General features: G+C 40.7%; 1 protein-coding gene across 1 annotated transcript in view; it reads left to right on the top strand.

The window, feature by feature from the left end:
• Positions 1–16,244, top strand: part of NEB (nebulin) — a 198,051-nt gene that overhangs the window by 161,169 nt on the left and 20,638 nt on the right. Inside the window, exons 136-147 of the mRNA XM_080669929.1 lie at positions 656–766; positions 987–1,088; positions 1,173–1,277; positions 5,920–6,030; positions 6,556–6,660; positions 7,187–7,291; positions 8,586–8,690; positions 10,213–10,323; positions 10,725–10,835; positions 11,384–11,497; positions 12,270–12,374; positions 15,862–15,966. Coding sequence (XP_080526055.1) covers positions 656–766; positions 987–1,088; positions 1,173–1,277; positions 5,920–6,030; positions 6,556–6,660; positions 7,187–7,291; positions 8,586–8,690; positions 10,213–10,323; positions 10,725–10,835; positions 11,384–11,497; positions 12,270–12,374; positions 15,862–15,966 — 1,290 coding nt within the window. The remainder of the gene's footprint in view (positions 1–655; positions 767–986; positions 1,089–1,172; positions 1,278–5,919; positions 6,031–6,555; positions 6,661–7,186; positions 7,292–8,585; positions 8,691–10,212; positions 10,324–10,724; positions 10,836–11,383; positions 11,498–12,269; positions 12,375–15,861; positions 15,967–16,244) is intronic.

A 16,244-nucleotide genomic window follows, 5' to 3' on the forward strand; every position in this document is an offset into this window, starting at 1 on the left:
CACTGGGCAGCAGCAGGGCCCTTTACCTTAGGATCCAGCCAGACTGAAAGCTGCCAAACACCTTCCTTTATGTCATTGTGTTCTTACCGTCAACACCTGTCTGTGATCACAATTTTGAACTCTGGTTAAAAGGACAACTTATTATTTATCCCATGATGGCAACTACAGCAGATGTGGGTTTTGCCATGGGTCATGTTATCTAGCAATATAAGTGAGCTGTTATTAACCTAGTGCTGATAAGGGGAGAAAAGATCGCTAATGGAGATTGGCCTCTCCTACCATTAAACTGCTAAACAATTTTAGAGAAGCAAACCAACTCTGTATCTTGGTAATCTCTGACTACTATGGCCTAATCAATAATACATTAATAATCACGATGTCATAGTTTATGAGCCCTATATAGTTCCATCTGTTTTAAAAAGGTAGAAATGATGCATGACAGAGCTTAAGTTCCCTGTGGTCATTTCTCCAAAGATTGGTGTGTGGTTCCAGTTTTGGGCTATGGGACAGAGGTGACAGGGAAGAACTAGAATATGGACCAAGAGACCCGGGTTCCAGACAGGTCCAAAATGGGGAGCCAGGGGTTTCCCTGGAGATCTTCTCAATCCTGTTCCCAGCTTCCTCCGCTCACATATGTAATTCCGGCTCTTTTCAGACAAATTACAAAAAGAAGTTTGTCAAGGAGAAAGGGAAATCCAACTACTCCATCATGCTGGAGCCCCCAGACGTGAAACATGCCATGGAAGTGGCCAAGAAGCAGAGTGACGTAAGTTTCTCCTCTCGACATTCTTTGTGGGGACCACTGAGCCTGTGGATTTCAAATTGGTGCATGCTGGTTTCTGTCACCCTAACTTCTGTGTCTTCTAGTTTAATAAATATGGTGGTGGGATTAGTTTGGTTTTAAAAAAAAGGTCCCTTGTACTTAATGAGGACTTTGGAAAGAGAATATCTCTCAAAGGAGTGAACTCTTTCCCCCCTATATAAAGGTTGCTTACAGAAAAGATGCCAAAGAAAACCTGCATTACACCACAGTGGCTGATCGGCCCGACATCAAGAAGGCCACACAGGCAGCCAAGCAGGCCAGCGAGGTAAAGATGTGGTTAACATGTGCCTGATCCCCAAGGGCCACAGCACCTAGAATGCATTGCCCATTTTGGTTTTCTTTGATCCAGGTGGAGTACAGAGCCAAGCACCGGAAGGAGGGCAGCCATGGGTTAAGCATGCTTGGTCGCCCAGACATTGAAATGGCCAAAAAGGCAGCCAAGCTGAGCAGCCAGGTAACGCAGATGGGCAAGAGGCAGCTCTAACATGAGGAGATTAGCTGTGAAACGTACCAGAACATGTGTGTTAAGGACCATCTTTCTTGTTTATGGCTAACATCTCCAGGCCTCTCTTTTTCTCCACTTTTCCATGTATGGGTATGTGTCTAGGTGTTGAGTGCTTAGCTGTTTTCATGTGATAAGAACATCAGCTCCAGAGCTCCTCTTGGAACCTGTCTCTAGACATTGGAGGTTACATCCCAAGGGCTTAATTCATACTTAACTCACCTCTGAGGTCTTGTTAACATGCAAGTGTCATGAAATTCTAACTTCTAGAATCCAACCAGATGCAGTATCCTTTATTCTTTCATTCAACGTACATATATGAAGTGCCTGCGCTAGGACCTAGGGAAGATGTCCTCAGACTATATATCCATCCATGGATAAGTAAGTACCATAGGAGTGACAAGTGTTTGATCAAGGTATTCCCAGGGTGCTGAGTGGGAATACTCTATTCTAGCAGATTTGATATTATTGAGAAGATGGACTCAGAAATGTGTTGCTCAGACCTAATTGCCACATTACCTAATTTCCCTTGTTAGACCAATTATCTATAATACTCCTGAGTTATGACAGACTTTCAGACTTTAGCTCAGAGACTCCATGATCCACCACCAGCTCTTTCAGAGAGCCAGTCTTAGTCCTGTAGGACTTGAGCTCAAGAATAACTTATTTCTTCTCTAATTTAGAGGTCCTACCTTCTTCTTCATTGTCTGTTCTCTCAAGTATTTGTTTAAAGAAACAGGTTTGGGATACATTTGGTTGTTTTATGTATGACTTTCAGCAGTAGCACACATGGGATTCCAATCTTTTGGAAGGTATAAAGTAGTAATACCAAGTGACAAAACAAGCCATAATGCTGAAGAGACAAAAGGTTCAAATGCCTAATGACATACTGAACCTATAGTAAATTCCTAGTCCAATGCCAGGAATTTACTATACTTACTGCCTAGTCCCAGAATTCCTGGAGTCCTGATTCTGATGTGTGTCCATATCTTTCAAAATGTAGTAAGTAATTCTTAAGGAAATCCAGTCAAAAAGGAAGTCTGTTTTGTGCTGAACTCAGATTCATAATAGTAGTTTTCTAGGTTACATTTGCTTGGGAGTCTTTCTGTGGGAAATGGAGGCATAGATTTTTTTTTTAATTAAAAAGTTGAAAATTTAAGTTTACTTGAAATTAGCACAGGAAAAAGATACGGAAGCAAGACCAATGGATTTGCTGCTCATTAAGGAAATATTTCTTCAGAAACAAGTTATTTCCTAAAAGATAGAAAGTTTTTTAATGTAATACTCCTATGCAATGTTTTATTATAAATTAATGGAATTGTATAAGCATTTGATATCAAAATATGAAATCACCAACAAAAAAAACAGTGTAATCTCTAAGAACAATGAAATGTAACAAGAACTTTCTAATGCAAAAATTTTTAATATGTTTTTAAATTCCCAAGGTCATACCATTATCAAGTTAAAAACAAAGAAATGACTTTGCATGTTGACATTTTAAAGACTTTGCTGTATTTAAAAATCAAGAGGCTCATATTCCTAATTCTAAGTGAATGCTCTGATATGGAGAATGAGACCCAACCAGATCCTTTTATGAGTTCACCTTCCTGTGTTAACTTTCTGTGAAAGGCTTGCCTCTGCATTTACAGCTTCATGGTGTGACCCCCTGGCCCACCTATTTGTGGACCCTCCCCATTCTGACTTTGCTGTCTTGCTGGCACTCTAGGCAGACTACCTCAAAGGCCAAAGGAGAGGACACGGGCACGGCGCCGCATCTTATGACACCCCTATGATGAGGCATCTTAAGAAAGTTAATGCACTCATGAGTGATGTAAGACTGGCACCAGCAAGCTGAGATCTCTGTCTTCCTCTTTTTCTTGTCGACTTTCCTAGCCTTGGTCAGGGGACTGACTGACCAAGTTGCACTCTTTTCTGTTGATTTTGTGTCGGCATGTGTAGAATGCTATGGAAATTTGTTAAAGAATATACTTTTGCACACACCCATCTTCTCATGCATGAAGCTTGCCCTCTGGAACATACCACTTGGAGTAGGAAGATAGACTAGACTTGGACATGGCCTCCCAGTATATTTGGGGTAGCTGACAAAGAGCAAATTAAAAGATGAAATGAAAACAAATGAAGAATTTCATCTTCAACCACACAAAGAAAACCTCTGCTGATGGCCATTGTTGATGTTTAATACATTTGAGACTGACACTTACTACAGTCTCTCCACTCAGGCATACTGTGAACTCATAGTTCTTTCACCCTCTGTTTTACAGTCTTAATAGCAAGAAGTTTTCTAATTCTTGGGCCTTTACAAGTACCAATTCCTTGATAAGGAGCTGAACAGTTGGATCTCAGATCTTTAATTAAATTAAATTTTGGAAGAATAATTGATTTGAAAATATTTCCTATACCGCATCCATGTAAGCCAATATCTGAGCCTGATGGGATTATAAATGCTGGTGTTGCACTTGCCAATACATGGCATTGCATGGTTGCCTCTCAGGTTCCATGATTAAGAAGAAAAAGAAGTCTTTACCATTCCGTAATGCACATGTATGTAGTTTTACTGTACTCATTCCTAGTCCAATGCCAGGAATTTACTATACTTACTGCCTAGTCCCAGAATTCCTGGAGTCCTGATTCTGATGTGTGTCCATATCTTTCAAAATGTAGTAAGTAATTCTTAAGGAAATCCAGTCAAAAAGGAAGTCTGTTTTGTGCTGAACTCAGATTCATAATAGTAGTTTTCTAGGTTACATTTGCTTGGGAGTCTTTCTGTGGGAAATGGAGGCATAGATTTTTTTTTTTAATTAAAAAGTTGAAAATTTAAGTTTACTTGAAATTAGCACAGGAAAAAGATATGGAAGCAAGACCAATGGATTTGCTGCTCATTAAGGAAATATTTCTTCAGAAACAAGTTATTTCCTAAAAGATAGAAAGAGGAATCTAACATACTTCTAAACGAAGCAGATTTTATTTTCATCCGAGAATCTGGGCCTTTGCAATTCTTCTTCCTCGGTCTGACTCTGGACATCTGGTTTCCTTTGCCTTTCTGTGTTTCACAGCTCTTGGGATCACCCCCAGCCTTACGGGTTTCTATGTCCCTTACAAAAATTTCCTCATGACCTCTGACTTTCCTTAGCAGGCCTCTCATTTCTTTATTTTGAGAATGAATTTTTTTCAGAGAGGAGCCAGTTATTTACATTTCCTTTTCCTTTTATGTTGTGTTCCTCCTCTTCCTTTATGTATCTGTCTCCATGTGCCTGCATCACGTGGTACTGTTTTGCATGCTTATTTTTCCTTATGCATTTCCACTGAAGGTTTATTCAAAAGAAGTGAGTGTCAGCTTTGTGGATGCATTTCCTCTGAGGTGGCAGATGTCATTGTTCTTAGCATTTGAGTGGTCTCATTTGTGTCTGTCCTGCTGAATACGTAAAGTGGTGGGGAAGTGAAGTAACATGATGAAGCATGAGAGGTGCTGCTTTCAAATGTCTATAGAGTAAAATATCGGGGTGAGCGGGTCTTGGGGTGCTAAATGAATGAGCGAGTCTTTCATCTTACCGATAACAGAAATTCTAGATTTCCCAGAGTCAAATATTGCCCTTTTAGCTGGCAAGCATCTAGAGATAGCTCATTTTTCATTCTTAGAGTGAACAACTAGGGGACTTAATCCTACAATACTCTTGACAAAAACATTAGTCTGTCTTTCAGTAAGGAAATGCTCCTGTTTCAGTTTATCCTGTTGAATTTTCTTATAAATGAAACATCTTCTTTAGCTATTTTACCTAGGCATAATGACTGTTTCTTCCTTTCATTCCATCAAATCACATTTATTGAGCAACTATTAGTGCCAGGCATTATGCTTATTTTTTAAAATTGAACTACTTTAGTTCTTTGCATAGTCTTAGTGTTATGAACCTAAAAGTATATTTAATCCTATTCTCCCATTATTCTAAAGTAGCTCACTTCTTTCTTCTAGTCTGAAATGATGTAGAAGCCATTAATTCCTAAACTTTGTCCTTTTTACTCGAAAGCTATGCCATTTTTTTGCCAAGTTTAAAAAAATTAAGATGATGTAGCCAAGTACTATTTTAAAACTACAATAAATTCTCCTAATTTAACAGATGCCTGATATCTCACCCTTCTGATCATTGACAATCCCTCTTGGAACTCCTTGAAACAGACCTAAAATGCTTTCAGCTTGTCTAGTTAGAAGGGCCAAGGTGCTCCAAATCAAATACATCAGATCACTTCTCTGAATTTAGCCTAATACATTTTCCTTTCGTTTTTGTTTTGCATTAAAAGGAGGTGATCATCTTTCATCACTCTGGCTAATCTGAAAATGATTAGCCAGAGTGATGAAAGATGGCAAATACAATTCCACTGGATCTTATTCTTGATTTACTGTTGTCCCAACCTAATTACCATAGTGTCCCTTTCACTGTTAAAAGAGCCCTAGTTTGGATAATAAATTATATGATCACTTTATGTATAACATATTTTTTTCATTTATATTTTTTCCAATTCTCAGTCCTCAAGTTAACTTATGTTCAGGAATAATCTGGATTTTTGCATTTACTGTTAGATTAAATACCGAGAAAATTTCGACAAAGAGAAGGGCAAGACACCAAAATACAACCCAAAAGACAGCCAGCTCTACAAAGTCATGAAAGATGCTAACAATCTCGCAAGTGAGGTATGTTTTTTAAATTGTGGTAAAATATATAACGTGAAATTTGTCATTCAACTATCTTTCCAGACATTAATTACATCACAATTTTATCCAGCTACCACCATAATTTCCAATATATTAAGCAAAAAACTCTCCATTCCCCCCACTGGTAATCTCTGAGCTACTTTGTGTTCCAATAAATTTGCCTATTAGAGATTTCATATAAGTGGAATTATTCAATATTTGTCTCTTTTGTCTGGCTGATTTCACCCACATAATGTTTTCAAGGTTCATCCATGTTGTAAGGTGTATCCAGAATTTCATTCCTTTTTATGGCTAAATAATATTCCATTGTATGTATAAACATTCTGTTTATTCATTCATCTGTTGATGAATTATGTTGTTTCCACTTTTTGGCTACATGACTAAGACACGATTTTTCATCACCATCTCCAGCATTTGTTTCCAGATGAGTCTTACTATGGCTTCCACTCGTACTGCTTACTATTCCCTATTTACATAATATCCTTTTTACCTCTTAACATACAGGTTAAATATAAGGCTGACCTCAAGAAACTTCACAAACCTGTGACTGACATGAAGGAATCTCTGATAATGAATCATGTGTTGAATACAAGCCAACTTGCCAGTTCTGTAAGCTCGGTCATTTGCTCCAGAATCAGCTTGTTTCAGCCAATCGCAGCTAAATTCCTCCTCTGAGCTCACAGGCATCTAACTTCTCTGCTACTGACACACTACGTTGATTAAAAAGCTCCTCTCTTGTTTTGAGTGCGTTCTTCTAAATTACAACAGTAACCTACCACCTCTCCACTGACTATAACACCTCCCAGAATATAAGAAAATGCTTTTATTTTTAGAATATTTAAACTTTTTTCAATTAACCAATCTCTTTCCTCCTTTAAAGGACCTCTTTCACTTTTCACTCTGAAACCCCACTTCGAATATGCCGTATGCCCTAAGTGTGTACAACCTGTATTAACTGACAAAGCTGACGGTGGATCTCCAGCCTTTAAAGCTTTTTCTTACCCCCTAGTTAGCATGTGCTCATTTTAATGTGGCCTTGCTCCTGCTGCTGTGTACATGTCTAATCCGAAGAGGAAACATAGGAATGCCTCGCAGCTTTAACACCCACATGCCCTTTTTGCCACCTTCCCCTCAGTACCAGTACAAGAAGAAGTATGAGAAGAGTAAAGGCCACTACCACACCATACCCGACAACCTGGAGCAGCTGCACCTAAAGGAGGCCACGGAATTGCAGAGCATTGTAAGTTGATCAAGACTGACCTTTCCCCTGATGCTCATCGTCTGCAGTGTCAGAAGCTTGCGTGGATATCCCCCCCACCTCCCAGGATAGTAGTGACAGTTCTGGTAACTACTGCTTGAGAAAATGTCCATAAATACAGGGGCTTTGAATTTAGTAACATTTTGAAACAAATGTTTAGGTTATCAATGATAACAGCATCAACATGTACTGGAGAAATAGTACAAAGTGTGTGAGTCAGATTACTGACTGGGACTGGAAGCATAAGGTTATGTTACAAAGGGGAACAAAGCGCTTACAATGACCTCGATATGCCCCATGAGCTTGCACTGCTAGTTAAGAAACAATGGATGATAGGGAGGCTTGGGAAGATTTTAAGCAAATAAGTGATATGATCAGTCCTACCAATGAAGTAGTCTCCGGGTATATTAGAAATTGCAAAATTTGCAAATAATGGAAAGAATTGAGAGAAGGAGGTTGCTGTCGCATGTCCTCCTTTATTACAAATTCAGCATTATTAAGGTCCCTGGTTGGGCATTAGCCACAAGGGCTAAATTACTAGAAATATCCCCATGTCATCCATAAAGTAGTGCTTGCCCCCAGGCCTCAATGATGTGTTGTTATATTAAAATGAGCTGACATTGAGCATTGCCACTAAGATACTGCATGAACAAGGGCCTCTGACTTTCATCCCATGAGGGATTGTGTTTGTAAAATAGTGTTGGGGGTTTTTAGAGAATGTCAGGTTTATTAGTAAGTCAGTCACATGTAAACTAGTTTTTATTTTTATACCAATTTATATTGGTTGCATTAATAGGATTACGGTTATGACCTAGAAAGAGTTATTAACCTATGAAGTTGCATGCATTATCCATCAAATCAAGACTCCAGTTGTCTGATAACAAGTTTTATGAAAGAAAAACTGGAGATTTTTAAAAATCAGAAGTTTTGACTAATACCAGTGTTAAAATATTCACATCTATACATATCAAATCTTGGCCAACCTTATCTATGGGTGATCTTCCCCATGCGTTTCTTTGCCTCAGCGTTTCGCTCTGCTGATCCTTCTGCAGTGATTCTTTTGTCTCCATTAGTTGAACACACATCCTGATTATGCATTGCAGATAGAAATGGTGTTTTTCCCCGTGGGCAACAAAAAAGTTCTGGATCTGTCTTGAGTGGCAGAGATGCCACACAAGTGGACATAATGTGTCAATTGAAAAATACTATCCTTAAACTGGTATCTGTCTACAAATTGACCTGAGGAGGGATATCTAATAAGGCTTTTCATCACTAGGTGAAATACAAAGAAAAGTATGAAAAGGAACGAGGAAAGCCCATGTTGGACTTTGAAACACCAACGTACATCACCGCCAAAGAATCTCAGCAGATGCAGAGCGGGGTAAGTCCTACGCAAACACACCATACAACAAAAACACCCTTAACCTGATGAAAACATGCTCTGCCCACAAATGTATCCAGCTTTCTATTATCCAAAAGTAGTAGATGATGGGATGTTTTACCATATGATCACTAAAATTTACCACATATGTTTTATTTTAACTATCATTTTCATAGAAATAGAACATAGTAAACTATTCCTAATGCTGAAATTATACTGAATATAATTTTTTTTTTCATGAATGAAACATTCCCTCTGCATAGACTTACCATCAGCTTTGGATTGCTCCTCTCTCTCTCTCTTTTAAATTAATTTATTTTTTATATGTTTTTATTGATTTCAGAGAGGAAGGGAGAGGGAGAGAGAGAGATAGAAATATCAATGATGAGAGGGAATCATTGACTGGCTGCCTCCTGCATGCCCCCTACTGGGGATCAAGCCTGCAACTGGGCATGTACCCTTGACCAGAATTGAACCCAGGACCCTTCAGTCCACAGGCTGATGCTCTACCCACTGAGCAACCGACTAGGGCTGGATTGCTCTTCTCTTGATAGGTAGCCCCAAGCCAAACAAAAGGAGATTAGTGATCAAGGTGTTTTGATGTTTATCAAAACATCAAAAGTCAGGGTGCCATAATTCCTATTTTAGAAATGTTAGCAGAGGCATCTAAAAATAATTTTGTCCACATAACCTATTTAGTGATTAAAAATAATAGATCATGATTATGAAAAGGGTCAAGTTTGTATCTGGTGACCTCAGGCTCTCCTTCCTCTGGGTTGTTTTATTTTTTTCCCTTGAGTCGCTTACCTCTAATTCAGAAGTAAAATCTTTTGTTGCCTTAAGAAAAATGTCATCAGGAGAGATGACAGTGGATTCCTGGGTCCTTCCCTCTGCTCTCATGGAGGGTCAGCCCCAGTCACATTTCCTTGAAGCCATTTGCTCTGGAAAAAGTATTTCCAGAAAAATCAGACATGTTTCAAGTATGTGACCATCAGCAGAACTATGACCAATTTAAGAGGCCAACATAGAAAGAAAATGTAATATCTTCTTAAGATTGAGACATCCTATATAATAAAAGCATAATATGCAAGTAGACCAAAAGGAGGAATGACGGGTTAGTGGGATGGGGCCAGTGAGCAGGCGGCACCAGGCCAGCCAAGGTGCATGCCAGCGGGCAGAGAGAGGGGACAGCAATGGGGTGGGGGGTGGCGGCGGTGACCAGTGGCGGTGGAGGGGCAATGGGGGGTGGAGGGTGGCAGGGCTGCCCACTTGCTGGCCGGTGCCATCCCCTGATTGGCCCACCGGTCACATCCCACAGAGGAAGGACAGACTGCAGCTTAGACCCACTCCCCATGGGTAGCGGGCCTAAGCCATCAGTCGGACATCCCCTGAGGGCTCCCAGACTGCAGGCCAGGCTGAGGGACTCCCCACCCTGAGTACACGAATTTTCATGCACCAGGCCTCTAGTAAATAATAATAACTTTTTTTTTCTTAACTTGTCTTTTCTTCCTACTCACATTAGAAAGAATATAGGAAAGAATATGATGAGTCCATCAAAGGCAGAAACCTGACTGGCCTGGAGGTCACGCCAGCTTCATTACATGCCAAATATGCAACCCAAATAATCAGCGAGGTAGTGCCCAGTTGGTCTTTTCTTTCCCTCTTGATCCAAATAACTGCACTAATGCCACTTTCACCACCTTCCACCATTTTAACCACCACCTAACTTTGTGGGGATCGCGTTGGGTTCACATTTGGCCACCTAATCTATGACCCATGTTCATTCGTCAGATATTTTAATTGAGTACCTAATAAAATGTGCTTACCTTACCATTCTATTAATTTCTAGTTTTTACTGAGTATTTCATATTAACTGATGAAGCTTATACCCTGCTTTTATTGATATCTTTATTTACTAAATTGCAAATGTTTAAAATTAAAAGGGCTTTTTATCTTTGGGTATTTTGACTCTTTACCTGAGAAGAGCAATCCAGGCTTTCTGGTCATCGTTGCTGCTTTTATTTTGTGATATAGAAAGAGTACAGGAGAGATCTAGAGGAAAGCATCCGTGGGAAGGGTCTCCATGAAATGGAAGATACTCCCGACATGATAAGAGCAAAGAACGCCACTCACATCCTCAATGAGGTGGGTCCCCAGCCAACTGCATGCACATAATGCACAGAGCATCTTCTCCTTCCTAGCCAAGATACACACACACACAAATCCAAAGAGATGAAAAGAGAGTTTTTGAACTTCAAATTCCATATCCAACATGATTATTACCATTAAATAAAATATATCTTAATTTCTAATGAGTGGATATCATAACAATCTGTGTCTGTAGAGGCTATCACTATCATAACCTATTATTTATCTAATATTATTAACCTTGAGCCATTTGGTGTGCTCATTTAAATAAAAACACCAAATGGGAGTGGTGTGCTCTAAGTTTAATCCTAGTTGTTACCAAACCAGATTTAAAATTTGCTTTATAATTAATTTTCTAAATAAAGGATGCTACAGTGTTCAAAAAGAGGCCTTAAAATGGATTTTGGTGGTCATCACTGCATCCTACCATAGGGAAGGATGAACACTAGCAACAAAGGTCGCATGTTATGTGGATTTATATTCACTCTGTACATCTTTTATTTAATCATGGAAGTAAGAAAACTTCTTTAAAAATGTTACTATAGAAAGAATATAAGAGAGACCTGGAACTGGGAGTCAAAGGAAAAGGCCTGAATGCCATGGCCAATGAAACTCCTGACTTCATGAGGGCCAAGAACGCTACTGATATTGCCAGTCAGGTCAGTGTCCCTATTTCATGTCAATCTTCCAAAAAAAGTGACTGTGATTATAAGGACACAGATTGTCCTTCTATTATCTAATTTGTTGGTCAATGACCGGCGAATGCATATAGTATCATTCTTAAACATCTGCCTGGTGAATCTGTGTAATAAAAGAATCAAGGACCCTTTGTTAGGCCTGCTTCCATCTGACTTTCTGAGTCTATAGCCACAGGAGACATTCAGAGCAAAGGGCGGAAATTGGGGAACCAAATAGCTGCTTGGAAATGGTGTAGACTCTCTGCCATCCTGGCCTTGTTTCTTAGTCATTACACTCCTCTTTTGGCACCAAGAGTTCCTTGCTTAGAATATTTTGGGAGTCCTTTCTTTCCCTTCTTTCAAGGCCTAAATTTAAAACACAGTTTTTAGGCATCCCACAGTGTCTCACAGTGATTGGTTTGGGTATTTTGCTTACTTGTGTATATAAACAATCCATGCCTTACTGTCTGCTGATTATCTCCCTCATTCCCCATTACTCCTCTCCTCCCCCTCTTCTTTCCCCCAGTTCTGTTCCCCATGGCCACCTAGATAGTCTCTCAACAGCTAGAACTCATTCTTTCTGAATTTCACTCTTTAGTATAAAGCTATAAACATAATAGAGAAAATGTCTGTTGATTGTCAAATAAATGAATTTTGGGGGGAAAGAAATATTGATCACCTCTTAATCAAATTAAACCAACAAGTGTTGTGCACATTGTAAACATTTACTCAATTGTTGGGTATTCTTTTGCAGATTAAGTACAAGCATTCAGCAGAAATGGAAAAAGCCAATTTCACTTCTGTGGTTGATACACCTGAGATCATTCATGCCCAACAAGTCAAAAACCTTTCAAGCCAGGTAAGGACATTCATCAGGATATCACTCATCAACCCCAATCATGAAGTACAAAAATCTTTGTGTTTATTTGTAAGGAGGTCCTTTCAAATCACAATCTTGCCCAGTAAAAGAGATGGGATTTATCTATGATGCAAGTTTGAATCAAAGTTTAGATTTTTGCATCAGAATTACAACAAATTAAATGAGAGAATCTTAAGTTACTGAAGAACACTCAGAAGAACTAAAGAAACAAAGTAAACAGTCTACATATGGATTATCAATTTCTTTAATGAGATTAAGGTTATGTCATCAATGCTAACCCTGATTCCTCCCATGGTGGATAACTCTCCATCATCCTACAAAAAGAGAGATGAAGAAATATGGGATGTCCTTCATACACCAGACATACCCTCATTTGTTTTAATCTTCCATGATATTGGGAGTCTGCCATTTATTTGAGTAGCCCCGGATTAGGATGTTTGCTGTCTTCTGATCAGTGAGTTCTAAAGCAATAGTTACCTGACCTGGCTATGCTTTATAAACACCTGGGAAGGTAGATTTTCCTGGTTCCACCTGGAATTTTGAAGCTAGTAAGTCTGATGTAGACCCTGGAAATCTATTTTGTATATTTACTTGTTTGTTTTTAATCTTCAGAGATGATCAACTTAATGACAATCAAGTTGGAAGAATCATGAATTTAAACATTTTTTTAGCAACACATAATTTTCTATCATAAAGTTAGACATGAAAAATATAGTTATTTCCAGGAAGTGGGCTAATTAGGAAGCAGATATATTCCAATGGGAGAACTGAACCTTTTATTTTAGAGGTGGGAGTGGGGAAGAATTTGATTAGCAAAATTATGTGGGCCCCAAACTACCATGTTGTGTTCGTTGCGGGAGCCAGGGAGGCCAAAATTCTTAGGGCTATGAGAGGCTTACCAGCCAAATAACCTCTGCCTTTTGACCTTGTTAACCCTCAAAGACAACCTCAGCATGTGCACCTTTTCCAGGGAGGGGTTAGTTCACTTACTCTGCTCTTATGTGCTTTCCTAGGCCTCTCCTGGGCTAGTGCCCCAAAGCCTGAAGGATGACCCGCAGGTCACTTCCTTCTCGGCTCAGATCAGAATTTGCCCCTGTGTGCTTTCCTCAAAACTGCTTCTGGTTTCCACTGGGAGGACGTAGTTCATAACTTATAAACTTCACATGGGGGGTGGGGGGAAGGAGTGTTCATGCAAGCGTTGTGAGCTGACCCACAAATTCAGAATAATATTCTGAATACTCCTTCAACGCCAGGAGGTCTGGGACTCCCTCCTCTCAGAATGCCCCTGAATTCCCGGTGCAAACTGACCACTCCTCTTAGGGACTAGCAGGAACTGCAAACCAGGTAAAACAGCTTTTGCTGAAGAAAAGGAGGTGGTCTGGTTCTTCCCTTTTCCCAGGACAGTGAGAACCCTTTGCCTTATATTTGCATAACTATGAAGGGTCATTCCAGTGATTTTGTCCTGAAGGAAAACATCTGGTCCTGGTGACCTGCCCTTTCCTTTCAGAAATGTCTGCTCTAACTGGCTTCCTGTTAGATCAGTGGTCAGCAAACTCATTAGTCAACAGAGCCAAATATCAACAGTACAACGATTGAAATTTCTTTTGAGAGCCGAAAACCGACTTCTGCGCAAGGGGCACGAAGTTTCAATCGCACTGTATGTGCGCGCCCGCACGTGGTATTTTGTGGAAGAGCCATACTCAAGGGGCCAAAGAGCCGCATGTGGCTCGCGAGCTGCAGTTTGCCGACCACTGTTAGATGAATAAACTGTGCTGCGCCAGTACGGCCAAGGGTGAACCTGAGAGGGGGCAGTGAAGGATTGAGAAAAGACAGACAAGAGAAGAAAGCTGGGTCTGGGTGGGATGCTGTCCTCTGATGGAGAGCCTCTCTGGTGGAGAACTAGCAACAGCGCCACGGACTACCAGTCGGTCTTTATTTTATAGCCAGATTCCACGAGGCAAAGTAAGGGCGTGGTCAAGATGTTTACAACATTCTCACTCAATTACATGCACCTGAACTCTATCAAGCCCACATCACTCAGGCATGTGGGGCCACATGTTCAGACCATAGGTTCAAGCTTACAACTATAGCTGTTGGCTATAATTGTGCTGGGAGGGCTCTGCCCTCCAAGCTGGGACTTGCACGTGGCCATGAGAGGACTGTGCCCTCTCATTAGTCCGAGGCTTGAACCTGGCCAAACACTGTAGCTGCTCTCCACAATAAAATCCAAGTCAAAATCTCTTATCTTAGCCCTAGCTGGTTTGGCTCAGTGGATAGAGCATTGGCCTGCAGACTGAGGGGTTCCGGGTTTGATTCCAGTCAAGAGCATATACCTTGGTTGCAGGCTCCTCCCCAGCCTGGGCCCTGGTCAGGGTGCATGCAGGAGGCAACCAATTGATGTGTCTCTCTTGCATTGATGTTTCTCTCTCTCTTTCTCTCCCCCACCCCTTCCACAAATCAATGGAAAAATATCCTTGGGTGAGAATTAACAAAAATAAAAAAAATTCCACCACTTAAAAAACAAAAATCTCTTATATTAAATTTTTCAACACTTATACATGTAATTTGTATACAGCGTGGGCCAAAAGTAGGTTTACAGTTGTTTATATGGAAAATAATACAATAATTAATAAATAATAATACAAGAATAAACTGTTTCACGTACTCACAACAGTAAAGCTACATTTGCCCCACCCTGTATAATACAATTTAAATAAAGATATGTAGAAAGATTAGTTTTACCCCCTTACAAAAGCAGCCAGTTTCTTTCCTCAGCCCTCAGCCCTGCACAAACATACTTTTCAAAAAAGTGTCAGAAAGTAGAAATGAATAAGCTAGAGAGGAAAGTGGAAGGACTTGGTGACAAGCGATAAAGGAAAAGTCAGACTCTAAGGCAGAGGAAGTGTTCCATGTTTTTGAGCTGGAGGTGATTAGCTTAGTGGGGGAAGACCAGCCCCTGTGATCAGTCACTCCCACCAGCGGGGTGGGGTGGGAGAGCCCAAGGAAAGTGATGGCTGGCTCAGCGCAGTCCTTGGCCAGTGAAAACGTCCTTCTCGCCAACTAAGGCCAGCTTTCAGGAGGCCTTGTTGATGGCTCTTAATCCCCTGCTTTTCTCCACATGCTGTTGAACAGCCTGGCTCCATCCAGGTCACTGTAGGCATCCCCGTCTCCCTGCAGGAGCCATGCACAGTCACCTCCCTCCTATGGGCCAGCCAACAAGCGCCCTTCTCTGCCAGCTCTGCCTGTCGGTGGGGCCTACTTAATACCTGGGCTTGGTCCTCCAGGGCAGAAAAGGCCTCTGCTACTCATGGATCGAGCTCTGCTCTGTAACTCCCTAACCTCCTTAAACAGCCAGGAAAATTCGAAGGACTTCCCATCTGTTGAGCAGAAAGAGCTATTTTAGGTCTCACTGGACCATCATCTCCCTGTGGTGTTCACCGTCCTGATTTTTTAAATCTATTCCCAGAAAAAGTACAAGGAAGATGCAGAGAAGAGCATGTCCTCTTATGAAACGGTTTTGGACACCCCGGAGATGCAGAGAGTTCGGGAGAACCAAAAGAACTTCAGCCTTGTAAGTTTTTCTTGAATCTATAGCACAGCCCCCGAGTCGAGGCAGGGCAAGGAGGCTGCCCCTGGGCACACACAGGTGGGCATCACCCCTGCAGTAGGGCGTGGAGCAGTCCTACAAGTCCCACCCTCTCTTCTCCACTCACCTCATGCTTCAAGCCCAATCAAAGCATGACAGACCCATCTGTCACTTTATTGGCGATTTCCTGTCACTGAATATGAACTATCATCGTTTTTATTAGTGGCAACATCTGTTTTTTCCACAGTTAATTCTAGGTAAGG

This window comes from Plecotus auritus (assembly GCF_963455305.1).
Source record: "Plecotus auritus genome assembly, chromosome: 5".
Lineage (NCBI taxonomy): Eukaryota > Metazoa > Chordata > Mammalia > Chiroptera > Vespertilionidae > Plecotus > Plecotus auritus.